The sequence below is a fragment of the Vanessa atalanta genome, chromosome 17, assembly GCF_905147765.1.
Source record: "Vanessa atalanta chromosome 17, ilVanAtal1.2, whole genome shotgun sequence".
NCBI classification, from domain to species: Eukaryota; Metazoa; Arthropoda; class Insecta; order Lepidoptera; family Nymphalidae; genus Vanessa; species Vanessa atalanta.
In genome coordinates this window covers 3,398,561-3,423,426 of record NC_061887.1, presented here as the reverse complement: position 1 = coordinate 3,423,426, position 24,866 = coordinate 3,398,561, and the positions used below count along the sequence as shown (strand labels likewise).

General features: G+C 33.8%; 1 protein-coding gene across 2 annotated transcripts in view; it reads left to right on the top strand.

Annotated features, from left to right (window-relative positions):
* LOC125070228 (receptor-type tyrosine-protein phosphatase kappa) overlaps window positions 1–9,390 on the top strand; it is a 160,434-nt gene extending 151,044 nt beyond the window's left edge. For both annotated transcript variants that reach the window (XM_047679997.1, XM_047679995.1), the window contains 10 exons: window positions 1,415–1,552; window positions 3,840–4,006; window positions 4,532–4,667; window positions 4,739–4,988; window positions 6,606–6,682; window positions 7,100–7,231; window positions 7,708–7,836; window positions 8,749–8,936; window positions 9,038–9,173; window positions 9,249–9,390. In XM_047679997.1, coding sequence (XP_047535953.1) covers window positions 1,415–1,552; window positions 3,840–4,006; window positions 4,532–4,667; window positions 4,739–4,988; window positions 6,606–6,682; window positions 7,100–7,231; window positions 7,708–7,836; window positions 8,749–8,936; window positions 9,038–9,173; window positions 9,249–9,329 — 1,434 coding nt within the window. In that variant the 3' untranslated portion in view covers window positions 9,330–9,390. The remainder of the gene's footprint in view (window positions 1–1,414; window positions 1,553–3,839; window positions 4,007–4,531; window positions 4,668–4,738; window positions 4,989–6,605; window positions 6,683–7,099; window positions 7,232–7,707; window positions 7,837–8,748; window positions 8,937–9,037; window positions 9,174–9,248) is intronic.
* The last annotated feature ends 15,476 nt before the right edge of the window (window positions 9,391–24,866 follow it).

Genomic DNA, 24,866 nt, shown 5'->3' with positions numbered 1-24,866 from the left:
GTAAACCACCACCTGATGTCGATCACCACCGCGCGTAGACATTTGCAATTTAAGACATATTAACTATTCCTTACATCACACCAATACGCCACCAACCTCGGGAACTAAAATGCTATATCCCATGTGCCAGTAGTTACACTGACCCACTCATTCTTCAAACCGGAATTCAACAATAGCCAATAGCCATACCACCAAGTAATGTCGCAATGTTAAAATGTTGGAGCGTCTTGGGAGTTGGGGGTAAGACTAAGTATATGCCGTGACGGCAAACGGCATGACTCTCTATTTTGTGTCTGCGTGACACATATGTTTTATTATAATAATACAGACAATATATTTATTATATAGTTAAGATTTTCTATGTTTTACTATATTTTATTCCAGATCTATTTATTGGTCTTCATTATTTGTAAATAATTTCACTACCCTACAATTTCGTTATTTAATATCTGCCGAACCTTTTAATTATAATGTCGGAAATACAAATCATAGTAGATTAGTAAAATTTACGACACGACACGCGAAATTATCATGATAATTTAATTATCACATAAAAAGACCAAAACGCCAGAAGCGCTTAAAATTATTGAAATCGATGTAAATTATGTGTACAATTTTGGCACAAGTATATGACATGAAAGTTAAAATCATTTTTATCTATGCAACGATATTGATTTTAGTGACGTCACTATCATTTATTTGCATATTGACCCAATAAAGGCACAGATTTTCGAACGCTACCCAAATATGCCATTGTATTTAATGTTTGGCTGGAATCGGACTTCCGGTACTCACGCAATACAGTATACAGAAACGGCGAGGTGAAATTTTTACGTGTTGGATAACTATACGAACAATGAATCTTTAAGCATTTTGATAGATAAAACATTAATGATTTTAAATATATATATAACTGTACTCTATATTAATATTATAAATCCAAAAGTAACTCTCTATGTTACCTCTTAACGCCTAAACCGCTTAACACATCTATATCAGATGAAATTCGGTAAAGAAATAGTCTGAGTCGCAGGGAAAGAGAGATACTGTTAGGGTTTAGAGGGGTAAAATGGGGGAGACGCACGCGGTTCACGCGGGCACAGCCGCAAGTTCAGCTGGTATAAAATAATATAAAAATTGACAGTGCATTTTGTATTACAATATTTTTATTTAATATTATATGAGAAGCTACAACTTTTTTTTGTGTTAAATGGTTAGGCGGCCTAGCGAATAAGTCACGCACATGTTAAGTAGTCACCACCGCCCATGGACATTATAGCCCGTAGATATAGATGCTGTAATAAATATAGCACACTCCGCATATCACCAATATTTCACTAACCTTTGGAACTTAAGTGTTCCAAGTCCCTTGATCCTGTAGATCAACTTCAATAATTTCTTTTCTCCTCCGTAGGTCATGTGCGTTCAATATTGGCCACCAAACAAGGAAAAAGATGAAACATATGGAGACATCAGCGTCGGTATAGTCCAAGAAGAGGAACTGGCCAATTTCCACATTCGCACCTTCCGGCTTTACAAAACAGAGAAAGATGTGAGTCTTTACTTTATCTACCTATATTTGTTGGTTATTGGAGCCATAGATCATAACTCGTCTATAACACACACCAATAATATTGCGAAATGATCGTTCAGCGTGTTATTTCAGTTTTAATCGATCATTATTAGCTTGGTATTATCTGAACTCAAATGGTTTACGTCAACAGAGTCATCATAAAAGTGGGTGAGATGTTCATGCGGTCGCGATATAGTTCTAGGGATTAGGGCATTGATCAATCAAGGTCACGATTTTACGAACAATTTGGAATCGTCGTTTTACTTGAATATATTATACGTTAAGTTACTGCCGGTTCGGATTCTAGTGGCTACCGAAAATAAATTTAAATAATATATAACTTTAAGCATATGTAAATGGTAACATTGTTATATTACATAATAGAAACATTGTCGAGAATGTTTACAGTAATTTAAACGTTATTATACGTATTAAAATGCTTTACTTGAAGAATAAAAAGATAAATGTAGTAAAGTAACAAAGGACGTAAGACAATGGAGACAGCAAGTTGCGGCAACACCGAAGTTAATGTGAGAAAAAGCCATTTGTAAGTGTTTTGCTAAGCTTAATAAAGTTTCTCATTTAATCGTACATTTCATTATGTTGAGAGAAAACAAAATTCCAGTGCATTGTCGACGAAGATTTTTCTTTCACGACCCAGCTTAGAAATAACTCAAGGTTTTATTTTTTAAATGTCTGAGTATTTTTTATTTTGATATATATGTACATTGTACAGTCGAGGTAAGAAAAGGTTCGTCACCTTAAGGTCTATTTTCGTGTGCTCAGTATGCGCGATAACCTGCTTTACCGATTGTGTATGACATATTGCGTCGCAATGTACACTATTTTGAACCTAGTTATCATACTATGTTAGTTTAATTTTATGTGCAGTTTTCTGTTTAATGCTTTAGTTTCTAAATGTTCTAAGAGTTTACGACTTGATAAAGGAATGAATTTGAAAACTGACGAAGGTTTTCTTACTGTGACTGTACATATTATTTTATTATAAGAATAATAAATCATTTAAATTAATGGAAACGAAAGCAAGTTTTTTACTAGTTTGATAAATTAGATATGTCATCATTATTATGATAAGTTTGCTTAATACTCAAAGACGCTAACACATATAGACAAGACCGAGACGATATTGTAAAAGTTTAAAAATCTTAGCGCTTCCAGTAATTAAACCATCGTATTTGGAAGTCTTTGTACATGCAGCTGTTGTATACTGAAGCCGTTGTTCTAGTTGTTAGAAATCCTAAGAGCCTAAGGTTATCCTAAAAATTAAACCGATAAAAAATATTAGGTTCTTTAATCGAAAAATTGTCAGTTGTAGCTCGGGGTCTTGTAGTTGGCAGTGTGTACACCCTTGTCCTCGGAAAGCACATAAAGCTTGGTCTTGCACTTAAACTTTTTCCAGGCGTATGCCGTTTCATCGGATTATGAGTGTACGTGTGTTTGCGCACTATATTATATCCTGCGCAGTTGGCTGGTCTCTTTTGAGATAAGCCGATGTGGCCAAAATCGGCCAGCCGTATTATGGCTAGGCCGGAACTTGGTTAAGATCTACGCATTATATTGTAGATTAATTCAAATAAGAAGACACACATAGCAATAACTTTTTTTTCAGAAAACAAAGCACTACACCAAAAATAAAACATACGCACAAAGTAATGATAATATAATTCAATAAACCCATAAATGTGCAATCGATTAAAAAAGCTGATATAAGAGAAATAAATAAGATTACTTAGAAAATATCGTGTTTAATAGAATTAGCTGAACACTCTATTTATAACTTACGTCATAACAATAAACCGTTCCATGCTATGTACTTAAACATTACCAAGTGACCCTCGTTGAAGTAATGCATATAAACGAGCTGATCAGAAGGAATTGACTTATATTGAAGAATATTACTGAAATTCGCTTCTGTAATACATAAATAAATTTTGATGTTTGTTCCCTTTTCCTTAATCAATTATATGATCTTTGTATTGATGTTTGTTCCGTTTTCCTTAATCAATTATATGATCTATGGTGTCATTTATAATTATAAAATTCTTAAAATATATAAAACCACAAAAACTCTGTCGTGACCTTCAAACGAAGTAGCTTCCCATTGCCACTTCAGCGTGCTAACTTTGCAATTTATGTTCGTTATCTTCGTTCATCTACGGATATAAGTGGGTCGAGCGGCGAAATATAAACACTAAATAAAATGATATACTTCAACTAAATGCTAAACAACCTATTTTTCAATCAGGTGGTTGTAGAAGAGAGATTTCTTCTTCAGTTCCACTACACTCAGTGGCACTCACATACCTGTCCGTTCAGTAACGCACTGCTGGAATTTAGACGGCGGGTTAGAGCAGTAGTGGGAAGAAGACTGGCTCCCAATTCCGCTACTGGGCCTATGGTAGTACATTGCAAGTAAGTATAAGAAAGTTCATCATCAAACAGTGGCGTCTCGAGGCAGATAAAGGCCCCGGTAAGACGATGCATCGAGAAAAATTGGACTTTAGCCCAAAATTTATTAACATACTATTTATACAAAACAATTGATGAATAGCGAAGCTTTAATTTTTATTGAAATTTTAGATGATATTTTTCCGCGAGTCCCTTTATTTTTGGATATATTTTACCTAGTGGCCTCACCTCACCTTAGAGAACCATAGTGCACCGCACTGCCTTGCCTTATAATATAATAATAGCAATGCCATTAAAATCATCATCTTGTTATTTTATACAGCAAAAAAATCATATGATTACAAATAATATACAATTGTAACTAAAAATAACCGATTTAAATGTTTACTTCATATATGATAAACTCTTTTTTTTGAGCTGGTAAAAGATACTAATTTAAATGTAGAGTTAAATTTGTGGTTTCAAATAAAATATCTTAATTGACATAAGGGCAAAGATACACGGTTCACACTACTTATTCACTTTCAGTGACGGCGGTGGTCGATCAGGTGTCTACTTAGCAATTGATGCCAATTTAGAGTTAGCTGAAGAAGAAGACTGCTTTGATGTTTTCGGATATTTAAAGAAGTTGAGACAGTCAAGAAAAGGCCTTATTGAAAACGAGGTAACTCATATTTTCCAATGAATTTAATTTTATTAATTATAATTTTAAATAATAATTATAATTTTTTTTAGGAACAGTATAAGTTCGTCTATGACACGTTAGAGGAACACGTTGTATGCGGAGTATCCTGGTTTCCTGTATCTGAACTATCACAAAGACTGAAACAGAAATCCCAAAGGGATCCAGTGACGAAACTTAATGAATACCAGAAAGAATATCAGCAGATTTGCAAACAGACACCCCGTTTCACTATAGGAGACTGTGCTGGAGGCCACAGGGGTGATAATAGAGAGAAAAATAGGGACGTTCTGGTCGTGCCACGTAAGTTGTATCTCTTTTTTCTTCAGAAACCAGGGCCCGATTATCTATAATCAGTGTAGTGCCAAGCCCAAATTAATTGTTAAAGAAATTATTAAAGCCACAAATTTCTGCTATTTGATGAGGTTGTTATATCTTCATGATATAGTAAAAAAAAAACATTGTAATAATTAATAAAATATTTTGTGGCACAAAGACATATTTTAGGAAGTTAGAAAAGGGTAAAATGGCCTCGAGAATTCCATTGCCTAGGCCCAACGACGTGGTTAATCCGGCGCTGTCAGTAACATCCGTAAATGTCCCGCTACTGAGCAGAGGCAAGATAATGTTTGGAGCTTATTCCTCTTCACTGTTTAACGGGGTATTAGTAGATATACATTTAACATAATAACTTTTTTAACATGTCACGATATTATTGGTAAATTATAAACACTAATTTAACACGTGATAACTTTATTGTCCTTAATTTCCTGTCCTGGCTTAAACAAAAAATCTTCATTGGTATATCTCAGTCTATAATAGTAGCTTATATTATAAGATTACATTCTTATAAAGCTGATTTTAGATAGTTATTTTTCTAGTTGAGTATGGTGCTACAGTTATGTATTAACAACCCACGTAAATCAAATTTGGTTCATTAGTAAATAATATTGATACAACAAACACATCTATCTAATAAATGGATCTGATAAGCAATTTTATGAATTGAATACACCATATACCATGAAATACACTTATTGTTTTTATTTGTTTTGTGATAAAACACAGAGGCAAAAAAATATAAAACGCAATTAATAATTTCAAAAGAAGATCCTAAGACAGATGCAAAAAAACGCAATTAATAATTTCCAAAAAAGATCCAACACACCCAAAAAAATAGGTCACATCAAACAAAATAAGTGATTCGTCATACACTGTATGACCTGGCACTTCATATTCCACATTACTCTACGTTATTGACCCATAGAACTTAACCTATTTCCACTGGGGATTAGCAAATAACTGTTATAGTATATTAATATATCCTATCATTGTCATATATAGTATTAATAGTAGTCAATGCTACTATTTGAATTAAAGCAGTTAGGTCTGTGACAAATAAATCATAATATGCTCCATTATAGCAGGCTACAAGGCTAGTTCTTTTAAATCGTCATTATAGATTTAATGTAACCAGTTAGGAATGTAGATTTTACAGATAATATGTACCATTGTTGCCAACCAGTTTCATTTGATTGTATTGCAAGAGACAGATTTTATTCAATGTTACGCAAAATAATGTTACGTATTGATAGTAAATATACTAATAATTAGTAAAATAACCCAAGGAAGCTTATCAAAGTGTCATGCAAATATATAACAATTATTGTTGTGTTTTCATGTCAAGAATTAATTATAATTGATCTCATACTCGATGGTGAATCAAAACATCGTGGCGTAAATTGTCACAGAAGTAATTCTGCCAACCCACAATGAAGCAGCTTGATGAAATGAACTCCATGCCTCGTCCTTAAGTGAAAAGAAGCCCTTTACCCGACTGTGGAATATTAACGCGTTTTACTTTTATGAATTGTAGTCAATACATAACTAAGTCCAAATTGAATACTATTTATATTTCAGCGGATAACTTTCGTCCATATCTGACGTCCTTCCAAGGCAACAGCTTCACAGATTACATTAATGCTGTGTTCGTGGATGTAAGTTTTAATTACTATCGCAATAATATAGAGAACCATTATTCATATATCAGCATCGCCATCATGCGCTTGTCTTCATCTTGTCATCATTTATTTCATCAAGGCGGAATGTAAACTGTATGTAATCGATTATATACTATACGCTTATAGCTGGCCGCCTGCTTTACGTCAACTTTTCTTGAGAAATACTCTTGTTTGTGGGCTGGTTTCACAAAACAATACAACAAATGAGGCATCTACCTACTCGATTATTGAATGAACGTAACGAAAATACCCTTAGCCGACAGGCAATATAACACAAAATAAGTTATACACATATTTGACACATAATTTTTAGTAAACAGCTACATTAATATATTTCTAAATAAAATACGAGTTAGTTTCCAGTCGTTACAAAACATTTTATTTTGCATGTAGGGTTACACCAAACCTCGAGAGTATATAGTGACCGAATGGCCGTTAATAAGGACACAGGGAGAGTTTTGGTCTCTAGTCTATGATTACGAGTGCGCCGCGGTTGTGGTTTTATGTGTACCACCTAAGAATTCTGTGAGTATTTAAATTTAAATATTTTTTCATTGCAATATAGATTTAATATTATATTTGTATTATGTAAAATTGAAAGTGTAGTTTGTCAACCCATCAACTTGAAATATGTTCGTTAAAGTTAACATCTTATAAATAATTTGTGTGTAATTTTTTTAAATAAAGGGCATGCTAGTTAATACAAGAGATGGGCGTGTAGTATCACATATTTTAAGTTGTCTAATGTTGCTCTGAAATTCTACCCAAAGAAGTTTTCATACAAAATAGTACCTTAAAATCTATTTAACTTAATACAAAATAAAGTACAAATTTAATTATTATTTATATAATCGAATCGAAGTTAAAATCGGGCTCAATTACCATTTCGACAGCTTCCTAAATTATTTTCACTGGCGTCCAAAGACGATAAATTAGGTCTTCATCCTACAATTTATCTCATTCGTGTATTCATTTACTAAAACAGATGGTTTTCGTTCCAGCAACAATACCCTCCTTTCTGGCCAGAGGGGCGGCACTCTAAGAAATACGGTCCAGTGTTCACAATAGACCACGTTTCGCATAATCATTACACCAATATCAAGACTTGGATATTTAGAATTAACAAGAAAGTAAGTAATAATATGCTAAAAGTGTGAGTGTCGGCGACCTATTCGGTATGATTTCTTCTAAGCAACCTTTTTGATAGAATTGTATTTAATACTGATTTGATTTTTTCATTGGACAATACAAGAACACACTTCTATGAAATATACATATTAATTTCATACACTTACATTATATATATTTTTATTTTAATCCCTACTAATATTATAAATGCTAAAGTATGTAAAGTATATATGTAACTATGTAACCTCTTTACGCTTAAACCGCTGAAACGATTTGGATGAAATTCAGTATTTTAATAGTTTGAGTTCCGGGGACATAGGTAATTTTTTTTTTTATTTCAGCCCTCGAAGAGATAAACTTGGGATGTAAGTTTGTATTTTATAAAGTCTTATAAAGTCCCCTCGGGTTAATTTAATATTATATAAATATCAAATGTGTATTTAAGATCGAAATCGTTGTCCTAGGGAAGAAAATTCTAGATTTGGAATTGACTGAGAGAAGAGTTTTATTCTTGAGGGAGAGACAAGTTATAAAATGATTATTATTATTACTTTGATTTATACCACTTGCATCAAATTGTATAATAAATTGAAAATAATATATATATATATATATATAAAATTATACTTAAACTGAAGGAAACACAAGCATGTAAATAAAACTATGATACGGATTATTTAACCAATGAATGTAGACATAGATTAAAAATGTAATATTACGTCGTTTTATGATAATATTAGAATAGATTAAATATTTTAAATTTATTAATAAATAAGCCCGTACAGTATTTTTCAACTTATCTAAAAATTTGTTTGACAATAGCCAGTAGAATCATAACTTATCATTTCAATAGATAAGGCTAGTTTTTTGGGTTATTCGTATATTATATACATATTTACTTTCTTTTCTAATAGATTGTATCGCTGACGGAATTGATGGCTGGAGTAAAAGCGCCTCCTAAGACTGTCCAACTCTTCCAACTGACCTGCTGGCCAATGGGCCATAAAGTTCCTTCATCCACCAACTCACTCGTGGAATTGATGAATATGGTCGAAAGGTGGCGGCAACGAACCGACTACGGACCAGTTTGCGTTGTTTCACCGTATGTCCATACAATATAAATAATAATAACATCTGTTTATTTTTTACTATAAGTGTAAATGTTTACGAGTACATGGTAAAAACAAAAAAAAACTTTCGCAGTGATGGACGCAGTCGTGCAGGGGTCTACTGTGCAGCCAACGCCTGTATAGAACAAGTGATACAGCACGGCGAAGTTGACGTTTTTCAGGCTGTAAAAACTGTGCGACGCCATCGGCCACAGCTTGTCGAGAACATGGTAAATTTTATTTCCTTAGCGCGTACTAACATTTCAAGACAATAAATACAAAATAATGAACCAATTTTTTTGCAGACTGAATATAAATACTGCTACGATTTAGTACTTCATTACGTGCTGCATTATTTAAATAAGGATATGAATGAAAAGAAGTGAGAGTGCGAACTCAAGGACGAGCTCTGGTTCATTGAATTCGGGCGCGGCGCTGCTTTACCCACCACGCCAGAGGAGACCAGCCCCACTGCGGTGCCACGAGACGCCAAGCGACAGCAAGCTCGGCCCGCGCGACCGCGGCGAGGTCTTTCACTGGACCGCCTCATGCCCAGCACCGCGCGTCCACCGCTGCCACACGCTGTCACTGTTGAGGCTCCGCGCCGACCTCGACGAGATCGTCCCCCGCTTCGTCGTTCGATTCGACTCGAAGACGACGAAGGGGCGGCCGAGGAACGTCGACGCGTCTTCGGACACGGACCGCGCGTGTTGTCCTTCGACGAGGGAGATGCCAGTGATGAACATGAGGAATGTGAGTGCCAACGGTCATTTGAACGTTCCGGACCATCCGCTGACACGCCCGACGAAGAATACGAACCAGAGTTCGCCACTTCTCCTCCAGCTGACCCGATATCGATAAGTAAAAACTCTCATGTGCGCGGCGTATCTGCGGATCGCGTGCTTGACCGTCGCGACGGTCCGCCAACACTCCGCGTGCCCGCTCGTGCTCACTCTCAGGGTGTGTTCGAGCGTCGTCTTCCTAGAATTTATAAATTAGGTTTGATGGATAAGTCAAAACGAGCTAGTTCTAGCGCACTCTATGAACGGGTAGACCGTTCCCCGACTGAAGCGTTTTATAACGCGACTGGATCGACACGGCTCAGTTCCCAAGAACTTTTTGAAAAGTTTTGCTCTGAAGATTTTACTTCTCTTTATGGGCGAGAAGATGATCGAAGACGGAAACCACCTCATTCAAAATCTACCGGAAGCAGTGGCTCCGATGTGAGACATGAACGAACCTGTTGCAAACGCATACCATGTGGATCACAACCGGCGCTTACTCGTCGTCACATATACACCGCCCCACGATCAGATCGCTCGACGGACTCGGAGGAGACCTCACCTCGCCGTAGTAATTTTCGTCCTATACCACAGGAATCGGAAACTCGAAAATCAGATGACTGTTCACGCTCTGCCCCATTATTGAGTCCAGACAGATTTGAAGCGCGATTTACATTTGATATTTCTGAGCGCAGTGAGGTAACATCCAATCGAGATGAAACACCCTCCGATGCGACTGAAACACGCAATTTAACCTTATACGAGGAACCACATTCAGATCGCACGAGCATATGCGAGTTATACGACGCAGCTTTTACATCGCATCGTCCATCATTCAGACGCGATGGATCGCGACGACGGACTGGACCCTTCGACTTGAGTTCCCTCGATTTCCGCGCTATTGACGATGAGAGTCCACGGACGAGCCGAAGAACATCTCAACGAAGCGTGGATGATACGCTTCGGCAAAACTCAGAAACGCGTAGTTGGGCGTCAGATTCGGTGTTCACTACACCGGAACGTCGACAGGCTGAAACCTCGCCATCGTCGACCGACACCCGTCAATATCTAACAGCGCAGGGCGATTCACAGCGAGCCGATTCCGCCGCAGCGGACTCGACCCTCGCGGATTCGACCGTGGCCGACGAGCCCCCGAGCGTCATCGAGAGATCTGAATACACGCTCGCATTAAAGCTGGGACGGATAGATATGGACGAAACGCCGGATCGCCCGGCTTCGACGCCAGTAGCGGAAGGCGGACGGCTTTCGAGCCGGGCCTCGATGCACAAGTTGGAGCCCATCGAGCCCGAACGCGTATGCGCAGGGAACAACGACGTCGTTGCGGCAACCGGTAACGGTACGAGTACGGAGGAGGCGCACCGACGACGGCGCGGCGCCAGCGAACCGCGGCGCGCGGCGCGCTGCTTCCCGCTCTGATGGCGCGCGGCGGCGCCGGCCCCCACGCCGCGCCGCAGCCGCCGCCGCGCCCCCCACCGCGCCCCCCACGCCGTGCCTTCCTGCCGCCGCGCGCGCGCGGTTGCGATCCTGCATCTGAAGCTTCTGTGCGACCTGATAGACGCTTGCGTCGCAGGGGGCCCGACGTAGGTGTAGCTTAGCGGGCCCACCAACTCCTGTTTGCCACCGTCTCGAACCTTAGTCTTCGCCTAGTACCGAACGGTAACTGCCAAAATTCTAATTAGTAAGTTTGTATGTATCGATTTTACTTCTTAAATTAAAAACGGCGTTTCGTCAGTATCGTTAAGTAGGCAGTGCCTAAAACGACTACGTATGTAGAGCGTAGATTCTAAATTCCTTAGAAAGTGATCCCGGGGCTCACCGAATCTCCGGGACGGAGGCCTCGGTCGTAGTCCACGACTGACACAGGGTCATGTAGCTAAATTGATAAACGTAACACTGTCCTACTCACATTGGCACATCATTGTGAGCTTTAATCGACGAAAGCATTTTTTACATTAGTGTTCGTTATAACGATAATTTGAATTTAATAAATTCGTATAATGATTTTAAAGAATCTATGTAAAAGATTGATTTCATTAATTGAATAAAATTCTTATTAAGTGATTTTTGAAACTTAACGTCGTACTTAAGCGATCTTTTCTTGTTTTTGTAGTACCTAGTACTTAGATAAAGGAAAGTGTAAATTACAGAGAAGCGTTTGATATCTTGTAATTGTAAAAAAATATTTATTTCATGTTTTGATGTTAGTAAGTACAATGTTACTGAATGTTTGTAGTTTAATTCCAATATTTTCATAGCCTCAATAATATATTATATATATATCGTTTCGATTTCTAATAAGTATTTACAAATTATTTATAATTATTATAATACTGAATAGATATATTATTATACAATTAAATTTGTAAAATGCTACTTTTGAAAGTGAATGTTTCTGTTCTCAAATTATTTTGTTATGTATTTATGAATTTTAATGTGCCAATGAAAATGTAAGCAGCATCATTTTACTGTATTCACAATTTAAACGCTTTCTAATCTTCCTATTTATTGTGTACTTAATTAAGTGTCAAAATATTTTAAATACATTTCAAGGTAATTTGAATTAAAAAAAAGTCCACACATACGCATTCGAAGTTTAGAATATATAATAGATGTGATTGATAAATTAAAAAAAGTCAGAAAACAATTTCCAAAAAAGTAATTTATTTAAATTCCTATAAAATTTTCCTTTGACAAATTTTAAATGTCAAAGAAACTATGAAATAGTTATTAGATTATTACTTTAGTTGTGTATTTGATGTTAAATTATTTATAAATTTATTACAAAACTAGTATTTTATTAAAAGCTATTTCCTAATTTAAGAAAAGGATTTTTTTTAAATATTATATTTTAAAATGATTCATAGTTTTCATCTATTTAATTTTAAAAAATCATTTGACGTTTTACTTGGCCCCATTTTTTATTTATATGTTTTGACTCGTATTGTCTTAAGAAGTTTTCCATTTAAAAATATATTTAGTAATTACATTTTATAGCTTATGATTACTGATCGCGGTATATTTTGCAAAATCCAGATCATTAAATCCTATACAATTGTAACGAATGATAACGCACAACCTTACATCAATCCTATTCATAAAAATATACGTAATCTATTATGGTCAATTAAATTAAGTCCATTTTAGGTAATATTAATCATCACAGTCAAATGGACCTTTAAAATATTAATTTTTGATGAAACAATATTTGGCTGTATATTATTGAACCTTACACACTTGCAATATAATAAAGAAAATTATAAAGTTGTCATACGTTTTATTTCTAATGATTTTGAAAATTAATAATTGACCATATTATGTCCAGCTACTGAATAAAATTTTATAAGAGCATTTTTAGAAATACTAAACTAAACACGTGTAAAATGTTAAAAATATTAGTTGTCAAATATAGATGTTAAGTACCAAACCTAAATTGATTTAAAAGACATTTTTAGGAAGTTCTAAGTTTTTTGTGATAGGATGCGAGGAAAAGTTACTAAGTAAAATTATTTCGTACAATATTTCTTCATAATATATTATGTCAATTTTTTTTATATAATATATCCAAATTTTGAAACGACGATTATATATTAGGTTATTAGATTTTTTAATTTTGGAAACGTAACTTTGCCCTAAATGCCATCTATAGTTTACGAAGTGACAATTTATTTAAAATGAATATAAATTATTTATATTGAATTTGTTTTGGAATGGTGTAATCGATGTTCGAGAATAAATAACGACGTCACGTGGACCATTATTCGATGTTTTAGTATATAAAGTTATAGGCCCATGAATGATACAATTTTCTTTGTAGTTCTTTAAGTGATATTTGTAATATATGGACTCGCTGCACCGACCATCTTTTTATGTAAATAATAGGTTAGTAGGAATCGTCTTGTCCGAATATCTATATTATACCAAGTGAACCTATTGTATACCATATACACATATTAATGAATTTGATTATTATAGAAGAGAATATTGTAACTTGATAATATATTAAATTATATAGAAACATTGTGATTTCAGATTTTCAACTTCCGAAATATTGTAAAATAACTTATTAAGATATTGTTGTCATGGATGTTATTTAAAAGGTAATTTTAAAATTTATACATGGAACTTAATGGAAAATATATTTATTTGTTGTATAAAATATGTCTTTTTTTATTCCTAATAGGATATAAACTGTTGATTTTCAAAATAAATTAAATTTTAAAACATGTTTTATTCCCACAAAAACGCTGTCAGTCATTTTGTTGACGTAATATTGGTAAAAACAACAGTATGTACGACCGGCACTCATTCAACGTTAACGTTATATTTGGTGTTTTATGGGAAAATAATGAATCACAATCGCTATCGTTGGTGGCTGGTGTACAAATACTAGCATTAAAACTCCAGAAAAGTTGTTTATCAAGGTGCCAGATGATATTGAAATGACGTCACACCATGGCCGCTTGTGTTTTAGGTCACGTGACATACATACTAAATATTACAACTTTTAATTTTAATATAACAAAACAATAATGTGCTTTAATGACTCAAAATCAGAATATTTAAGTAGGTATATTATTTCTACATATAATTTAATTTATATCAAATTTCATTATTTAACTTTCACTACCGAAAATACCCAATTATTGGGTGTTCATAAAAAACAATTGTCCTTTACAGCATTCAAATTCGACACAAATTACTGGAAAGTCGTACTTTGTTGTTTTATTTTGAATAAACTTATTCAATGAATAATTGTCCTAATTAAAAATGAACATAACTAAATATATCAGTCGATTTGAATAACTGAAACCATTTAAATCGTATAAGTCCAGCTTATACTAATATTATAATGAGGTAACATTTGTTTGTTTGTATGTCTCGTTAATCACCGGAACTAATTATCCAATTCTAAAAAATAGCTGGTAGAAAGTTCCATTATGCCTGAACGTTCAGTGCTTATACATTATATCTTTATTAATAAACCCGTGCGAAACCGGGGCGGGTCCCTACTAAATATATAATAAAAAATAATTAAAGCTGAGTGGAATCCTATTTTTATTTACTGACGATAATAAAGCACTACTTCACACTAAAATTGCAAAATACGTAGTACGTGGTACAATGAATAAAATAAAAACAACATTTACAATCATAGATACTAGCTATTTACAATGCTATACTAAAAATGAGTGGTTCCACACCTGTCAATTTAAAACATTTGATAAAAAAATTAATTTAATTATTCTACACCTATATATTATATTTTTCAATTCTAAGTGTAAAGAGTCTATTGAGGGTTAAATAAAAATTTTCCATTATTTTATACACGTTTAAAAAATATTTGAGTAAAAGACGAACGAAGGACGGATTGCTTGTTTGGATTATGCTGATTGTTTTTAAACATACTAATGCTATTGATTCTTTATATTAGTGTATTTTTTATATATACAATATATGGTAAACGATTAAGATTCTCACCTGATGAAAATTACCATAGAAAACTTAAATATTATGTCCCTTGTGTCTCATTGCCTCAGTCACCCTTTAAGATGGAACCCAACAATACTAATTATTGCTCTTTGGCAGTAGTACGTGTACCTTCCATAAAGTCCTACTTTAAAATATTAAATAATAACGTATGCATATTTGTACAGGTAAGCATACTAATTGGCACAGAGCTATGCATGAAGGATTAAGGACAAGCATCCAACGTTACAGATTAAGCATACATGATTGATATTCAGATATATTACACAGCTGTGCCACAGATTATCTAAACAATTCAGTACTACTGTCACGGTACCTGGCAATTTATATAAAATATGAGCATTGGATTATGTGGATAACATTAATATTATTTAAACTTATTCTGTGGTCTGGTACTGTAGCCAAGTATACTTTCATGTAAAATCAAAACCAAACGACACTTTTTTTCTGTTCTGATTAAAAGTTAGGTTTATTGATATAGGCCCTTTTAGCACCAAGCCATAGAATTATGTCATGAAGAATAAAATCACAACGTTCGACTACTATCAAAACTACAGTGATATAATATTACACTCAACTGAATCACATACATCTCTTATTGCATTAGTATGAGATACACTCCATAAAAAAGACATATATTTTTAAATTATCTATTTAATGAAATACAAAAAAGTAAAGTAATATGCCACTGCTTGACTAAAGCCTCTACTCCTTTGAGGGAACGGGAACAAATTCCGCTTTTGATTGGTGGATAACGAAATACACGTGTGTCAAATTTTCATCCAACACATGCAGGATTTCCTTGAGATGTCTTTCCTGACCGGGCACGAAATAAATAATAATCACATGCAAATTCCGTGGTACTTACATAGAACTGAACTGTCAGTCTTCGGTTAAGATTCATATTCTAGCTACTGGGTGATCTTGACTCATAAATCAAATGAAATTCTTCCAATTTGTATGTAAAGATGTATTTACTGACGAAGGCACGCTTCTCCCCCTTAAATTAATACCAGAGTGCTTTAATATGCGAAAGAGACGGACTTATTTACGCGATGTCTTAGTGTGCGTGAGAGTTAATTATATTTAAATTAATTAATTTATATAGCCGGGCGTGAGTGACAAGTCCTTTACTGTATAATATCTATATCATTTAAAGAATACACCGATGAAAATAGTCAGTTTTCCACATTTCACAAATATAATACTAAGAGAGCTCTTACACTTTCGCACTGTTATTCTCAAAGTTCAATATTCTACAACCTACAAACTTGTAATGGTAATTATTACAACATTGCTTAACGGTTAACATGATTGTGTTAAACCTCACAGAGTAAGAAACAATATTATTCATTCGGGCTTTTTTATATTATACTGCCAAACAACAATTCCTTCTTAGTATTGTTATAAGCCGCTTTGTATTTTAATTTCAGACGCACGAAACATGACATCTTAGTTCCCAAGGTTGGTGGCGCATTGGCGATGTAAGGAATGGTTAATATTTCTTACAGTGCTCCTTTCCAAGTTACAGTTGTTCCCCCATATAAACGGATTGGTGGTTAGACTGAGTTCTGCGGCATTTGCGGTAAAAAAAAATAGATTATTTACCGATGTTGATACGGCTCGCCTAGTTTATTTCAGTTACTTTCACAGTATAATGTCCTACGGTATTATGCTTTGGGTAACGCAGCCGCTATCCATACTATATTTGTGCTGCATTTTGAGTTTGTATTTAAAGAAATTAAGATATTATCGGTTGCTTTCCAATATATATTTTGTAATGTTTTGTATGTACGGAAAAATATTAATGTTTTTATGAGAAAATGTGATTCTCATAACATTGGTACAAGGAACAAACGCAAAATTGTTACTCCTGTTACTCGACTGCATAGAGTCATTAGCTATTGTGGGGCAATGTATACGCTTCTACTTCTACTACTACAGGATCCCAGAAAGCGTTCAAAATGCTTCTGTTGGTAAATTTAAAAAAATTGTTAAGGAACGCTCCACGCCTCGCCTCCTGGCTGTTTCTATTCATATACAATTATGTATGTAATTAATTTGACAAAAAAAAATACCCGCTGACTTTCTTTCGCCGGTTCTTCTCAGGTCAGGGTGTTCCTTTTTCTGAACCGGTGGTAGTGTTTAATTTGACTATCAATAAATAAGTGTAATGCTTTTATGTTGAATAAAGGAATTTGAGTTTGAGTTTGAGTGCCATTGTCTATGGGAGGTGGTGACCACTTACCCTCAGGTATCATATGCTCGTCCGCCAACCTATGCCATAAAAATAAAAACAACATTTTAGGTTGATGATGTATGACGGTTAATATTTCTGAAATTCTATGGGGACTGTGACCATTTGCCATAAGGTATAATTGACCAGTCTGCCTGCCTATTTGATACATAAAACAATATTAGACATATATTTCAATTGAGAAAAAGAATAAATACTGAGTTTCTTACCGATTCTTGTCGGTAGAATCTGTATGCCGATGAAAGTTTTATAAAAAAAATTATGCTTGTAAGAAGCATTTTCAGTACATAACATTTTATCCTTTTTACTTTTTAAAATTTTAATTACAATAAACTAAAATTCTTCTAACGTACGCCTCAAAAAATAAGCATTTAAACCAGCTTTAAAATGAAAAATTCCAAGAAAACCTCGACATAATTTGAAGCGGCCTTTTCAAAGGAAGCCCACTCCAAAGACTTACTTGAAAAAGTAACCGTCATTTAGTAAAATAATGTTTAGCTATCTACTTAATAAAAATTTTTAATGGATCGAATGGATGAAATGTTCACAGTAATTCCTTATGAAAAGTCGAAAAGCACATAGAAAGGATTTTTCAAAATACATCTCCAAAGGAGTCGGTATTTAGGGCATATTTGAAAATTCATCACCAAAGAGGACGAAATGTCAGATTATTGTTTTTATGGAAGTTCGTCGTATTTGAAAGTTGAAATATGTTATTCGGTATTTAGACTTGAATCTGCTTTGATCAAAATACATTTGTTACAGCGTTTTTGTATATTCATCACTTAAGAGCATTTTGAACGTAATCATGTAAAGAATTTTTCGAATTCCGAATATAAGAAATTGGTCTATAGTTCCCAAAAAACTAATAATTAAATAAAGTCGGTAGCTTTCTGTGTATTGTTTCCGAACTATAAATACGTAGTCGCACAATAATTTATTATCTATTACATAATGTGCTACTAACCAATACTTAGAGTTTATAAACCACACCCAGTAACAAGAACTGACTGAATAGCGCCATTCATAACATAAACACGGTATATGCTGATAGCGTCGGACAGGTATGACGTCATAATTCCTAGTTACCTTATTACTCGCTAAACGTGAAACACGAATATGGATGTCACTGGAAAATTACTCGTCCCCCTAGAAAAACGGGACACAGGGCGTACCCTCTTGAAATACTTCACGAGAGCTCGGAACTTTAAAAGGAGAGTTAATTTCAAAATTGCATTTATGATAAGTGTTCTATAATTGTCTTTTTATATTTTGAGAAGTGTTCTCATTAAGTAGCGTCATATTATATGTCAGATACTAGATTTTTTTTGTAGGGGGTGCAACTCCCTTTATCATGTTAAATATAATCGTAATCCCGAACAAAAGAGGAAATTAGGTGATGCTATATTTACATGAAACAAGTTTATGAAGATTACTATTTTGTAAAAGCAAGGCAAACAATGACATATTAATTTGATAAACATAATAATACAACAGACTAATAATAACAGCGAATCTATGGTAATGTTGGTAAGGCCCAATTTTACTACCAACCAAACAGAAAAGCTAATATAATGATATTAAAATGTATTAGGTCTATAGTTTCAGAAAGGCGCACGGTTAGTAAACTTGGTGAAAGATTTACTTGCCTTATTAGTCTCCTGGCTAACTTAAAATACTATAGATCCAACGCCCGGAATTCAAATCCTGATATTCAGGCCAATAAAAATATTTGGTTGATCTGTCAAATCATTTTCAGTATTACCTTGGAATTGATTCAACCTATCTCTCTTTATACATATCTTTCTTTATATATATATCTCTATATGCGAATTATTTTTAATTGAAATGTCTATTGACCAGTCTAGTTTTGTATCACATAACATTTACAATATGACATTTAAATAAAAAGAATTATTTTGCTTGAGAACTCTTTTTATCTACTATTTTTGTTTGATATAAGCTATCTGTCGCATATTTTAAAACAGAAATAAATAATACGATGGGTCGTTTAGTGCATTAAGTATCTACACATTCTATTATCAGTTATTCTGAGTTTTTTTTTATAGTATAGACGTCATGAGTGAGGTCATCATTGCCCATAGAAATTCGTGCTGTAAGAAAATTAACCATTCCTTACATTGCAAAAACTACCAACCTTAGGAGCTGAAATGTATGTCCCTGTAGTTGAACTCGCTCACTCGCCCTTCAAACCAGAACACTGCTGTTTGGCGGTTGAATGCTCTACCACTAAGTAAAATTGATTTAATTAATTCTTCAAAACTCTTTCACATATTTTGAATAATGGCATGCTCGTGCACCCTTTTGGTGTAACTAAGTAGTTGAAGATTATTCATTAATTCAAAAAGAAGATCTCGTCGAGCCTACGAGATTATTCCAGCTTTATTCATTACAATCTCACTTCTTTTGATTTAAAGCGAATCCGATTTAAAACGAGCACTTAAGCTGCTAGAAACGCAAAAAGGTAGAACGCCGACGCTAATCGGATCTTGTACAATGTCAGAAATCTCCATTATTCATATTTTTAATCTCGTGATCTGAAAATCTAATATCGTAAAGCGCTGAAGCTCTTTTTATACCGCAAATATGATATGTGGTTGTCACGTTGGGCTCACATCACATTCAAGATAGAACACCGATTTGTTTAATTAACGACAATAATATGAAATTTCGTCATATTTGGTTTCGATAACATATCATCGATATCATCAAAATTCGTGGTATTGAGATTCCATCGGTTTTGATCGACTATAGAAATGAATAGTGATCAGGATTTCCTGTTAGTGATATATTATTTACCTTAATAGCAATTCATTGGAATACATTATTATACATAATTCTATATAGTTTTATATAGTAAAGTAAATTAAAGTGCTCCAATTCGGGTTGGTGGATACAAATGTGGCAGAATTTCATTAAAATAAATTTAATGTCTTTAAATTCCGTCTAATGTTTGCGTGTTTTCAACGTTTTATTTATTAACAAGCTACGCAAACACACTCCAGGAAGATAGCTGATATAAGTTTCCCTAGAACCAAACAATAATGTGCATTTACCGAGAATGCTAAATTGAAATTTAGAAATGAGTTTCTTTATTATAACTTTCTCACCATCATTATATTGTATTAGCTTACATCGAATAGGTGGTACTTTAAGTTTAGTTGTAAAATTAATTTTAATAAATTGAATTATTTTATTTTAACATCCCGTTAAAATAAAATAATTAAACAAACAACACGGGATGTTAAAATAAAATAATTAATATACGCGATTAAATCCGTTAAAAACTAGTTTTATTTCAATGTGTAATAATCGCGAAAATCTAAGACAACAAATTGAATTAGTTTTAAAATAAATAAATAAAATATTTTTTAATTTTTTTTTCGGCATTCCGACTGTAGCTAATGTAACGAACATTTATATGTATGGTAAATGAGTGGGGTACCCCAAAACACCGGTTAAAACCTGACTTACTAGTTTCGATTACCTATTAGTATATCAATAAAGTATTATTTATTTATTTTTAAGAATATAATTACTTAGGTACTAATGACTGAAGGGTGTAGGTATGTATGTACATAAAATACTTTCAGTTTTTTGCATATACCAAAAATCAAGAACAATAACGTAACCAATAGTAATAATTTAGCCTTTTTGCGTTACATTACGACCGCATTCGACATCTAATTGCGTTTAGTACAAAAACACTATAGCAGTTACTTTAAAAAGTATTTTTTTATTCTATATTTGTTTTTACTGAATATTTCTTAAGTAAAATCGCTTCAGACGTTATATCAATTTAGTAAGTACATAGAAGAATGCTATTTGCGATCAGTGTCTTCCTTTTGTCCCCTTTCTTCTGGGAATATCTCTTAGGAGCAATCGAGGGTGGTATTTCCAGTAATTTCTCACTGCCACGCCCGACTCCTGTCCGACAATCAGTCAGCGAGATGGCTTATCGAATCGAATGATGGTTTTTCTGTGAGAATGTGATTGCTCTCTAACTTATTATGAAAGGATATAGCACATTTATTTATTCTTTTCTTTATTTATACTTAATATTCGACTACAATGTTTTGATTAATTTTACTCTAAGTAAACTTTGTCATACTTATTAAACTTCAATTAAAACAACAAACAAACAAAGTAATAATAAAGACACATGACTGTGTCTTACAATACGTGTAATAAAAAGGTTGAATGTTAACACGTATTATTATTTTTTTACCACGATGCCAGATTGACAAGGAGCCACGTGCTCTGCCAAACGCAGAGTCTAAATTATTATATTCCTTGTGGCTTTGATTACGCTGGCTCACTCACCCTTCAAGTAAATATGAAAAATCTCATAAACAACACGATCGTGAAATGTCGGAAAGTTACATGCGACTGCGATAATAGATTTAATACGAATCACGACTAAAATACGAAATTATAGAATAGCAATGCAGAAGTGAGCAGCAAAAAATAAAATAAGATTGATAAAAATATATTTATTTAACGTAGTAAAAAGTAATAGGTTAAAATAAACTTATGTTAACCCAAGGGTACAAAAACAGCCTTGTTACTTTGAGCAATATCTTTAACAGACGTTATCATAAAGATATTACCGAGTTTAATTAAATTGTCTGCGGGACAACCAGTATTAATATACAAAAAAATAATATTACATTCAGACTCGCCCTTAATACAATTTACAAAACCTATGTATAAAAGTCGACGACTTTGCATAAATGAATATCGCTCTAACTTCTATCGCTTTAGAAATAAGATTTGTCTGAAAAAAAAAAATTGCCATCAAACATTAAATAAACAATTAGGAATACATCAAAATGACTGTACGTACAAAACGAGCAAGTAATATAATTTCATTTAAATTAAATAAACATAGGTTTTCTATAAAAGTATTCGTTGCCTACCTAGTTTTTTCGGAGCGTGGTGTAGATAAGCTCCTACTTAATAAAAAAGAAAATTGTCAGTAGTATTAGTCGTTAGTAGCCTTCTTACACTATTTATCCGATTATGATGAAACTTTGTTGAGAAGTTCTGTGTACGCCAACGAAGGCACTGACCCAAAACAACAAGATTTTTTTTAGGAGTTTGTCCTAATTTTTAAACGTTTTATGTAGACCCTTATTAAACTCACACGAAGCCAGGATGAGAAGTTACTTTTATAATAAATGGGAATTAAAGCTATAATATTAAAAAAAATATTAAATATTTTAACACAACTAGTTACATTAATCTGACTTGGTTTGTCATTTTAAATAATACCTAGAAAATAATATAGTTAATATATTTATATTATAATTGATTATTGTTTTCACTAACAATTCAGAATTAAATTGTAAATGTATATGATAAAAGTATCGATTGCATACTTTTGTCATTATTTATTTCTATAAACTTAATTTACTAATTAATAATTCTGAAATTTAAAAAGTTTATAATAAGTTGCATTAACGTAATAAAATCACTAAAAACGATTTTTTAAATATTGACATGATATTATTACATTATGTCATACTTGATATTTCCAAGAAACTAATAAAATAACTGAAAATCAAAGTAAATAAAATGAAATGAGAAACCTAAGTCATAACTTAAGAACTCCGCTGTGGCTGTCGGTTGCGACAGCAAACCGACGTCCAACGGCGGCGAATACGCGAAAAATAATAGAAGTATCCTACATATGACATTAAATGTATTGGAAGGGTTCAATAAATTAAAAGCAGTAATAAAAATAGCTTTAAAGTGCTCACATTACTATTAAAACTCGTAAAGTAATTTAAAGTTGTAAAGCTCGAACACCATAATCATTATGGTCTCGCTAATCAATATAAGTTTAATCTTGAGTGGCTATTAACGCATAGCTTATAATAAACTATCATCCCCTGTTTTAACCCTAAAAGGTTTTTGATTTCTAAATATACATTATTATTACACCTCCACACCATCTAAAGAGCATTTCAATTTTCAACTCTCTAACTTTAAAACATTTACAACATGGGCCTTTATACAACTGCCAGATTCCGTTTTACCCCCTTAGTCTTATGTCTACATCCTGTGAGGAACCTACCTGCCAAATTCGAAGTTCGTAGGTGCTATAGTTTCTGAGATTTCGTGAGTAATCAGTGGGGGGTATTTCGCTTTTATATAGATATAATATAGATAGATAATATTTATATTTAAAACAAAATTAAGGGTGATAAACATTTTTTAAAACAAGCTATTCTATAAAAATAAAATGAGTCGATACTTCTTATTGTTGCAATGTTAGTCTGGAGCCAATTCTGGATGTACAATCAGATCTCCCAACATGTTAACAAACTGTATGATAAGCGGAAGTCAATCTAATTTAACTTGCAAGATTTAGCCTAATCTTACTAACACAAACATACACACATAAACATTGCTAGTTGAATAAAAGATAGTAATTATCTTTCTATCGTATTGTGAATGACGTATCATAATTTAACGGGACATTACATAACCTCAATCGTTAATTTATTTTCATCCAGCTGTCTAAAATGTAATCTTAGCACAATAACACGATTTATAACAGTTATACAGGTTTTCAGTCCTAGATAAATGTGACAAAATCCACATGCGAGTCTAGGATAGATAGCGAGACAGAATTTTATGACTAAATCACGAGGAGGGTCAACGACCTTGTCATAATTTAGTCACGGGAAAGTTGAAACTGGGACATCTATCGTATATAGATATATATAGCATAATTTGTTGCCCCCGCTCTTAATAATTGTTAACGAATTTTAGTGCGAAATAATATTAAAATGTATAATTTAGTTTACTAAATAAATTAAAACAAATCAAATGAATATAATATAAAAATGTTATACAAAATCATATTTAAAATAGTCTCTCCTGGTTCCCACCCGACGCAAAGCTGCCCATAATGCAGGCTGCATTTCCACGCTGTACGGCAACGGACAACCTCTGCGCCAGGTAGGACCCGGAGCGACTGTCAAATCCCCTCTCTCTAAGGCGATAGCCAATCTCCCTGATTAAAGCAAGGGCATCCGACCCCCAACATCCTGACGTCTCGAACGCTAGTGGCACAAATAAAAATCTTTTACACAAGGGGGCATATTTCTCCCGCTTTTTCGCTGCCGCACTCTCAGCAGCCGCCCCAGCCGTCCGTGTTGTATGAGCTAGGTGAGATACTGCAAAGGTATTGACACAGGTAGCATCCCACAACAAACTCCTCCCCCTTTGCCATGGGACCAGTGTCAAACCATCTGGTCTCTTGCCATCGGAGCGACAGAGACCCGGTGGTTCCAGGACGCATGGGACATTCGCCGAAACCAAGGCTCTCCGGACAATGTCGTTGA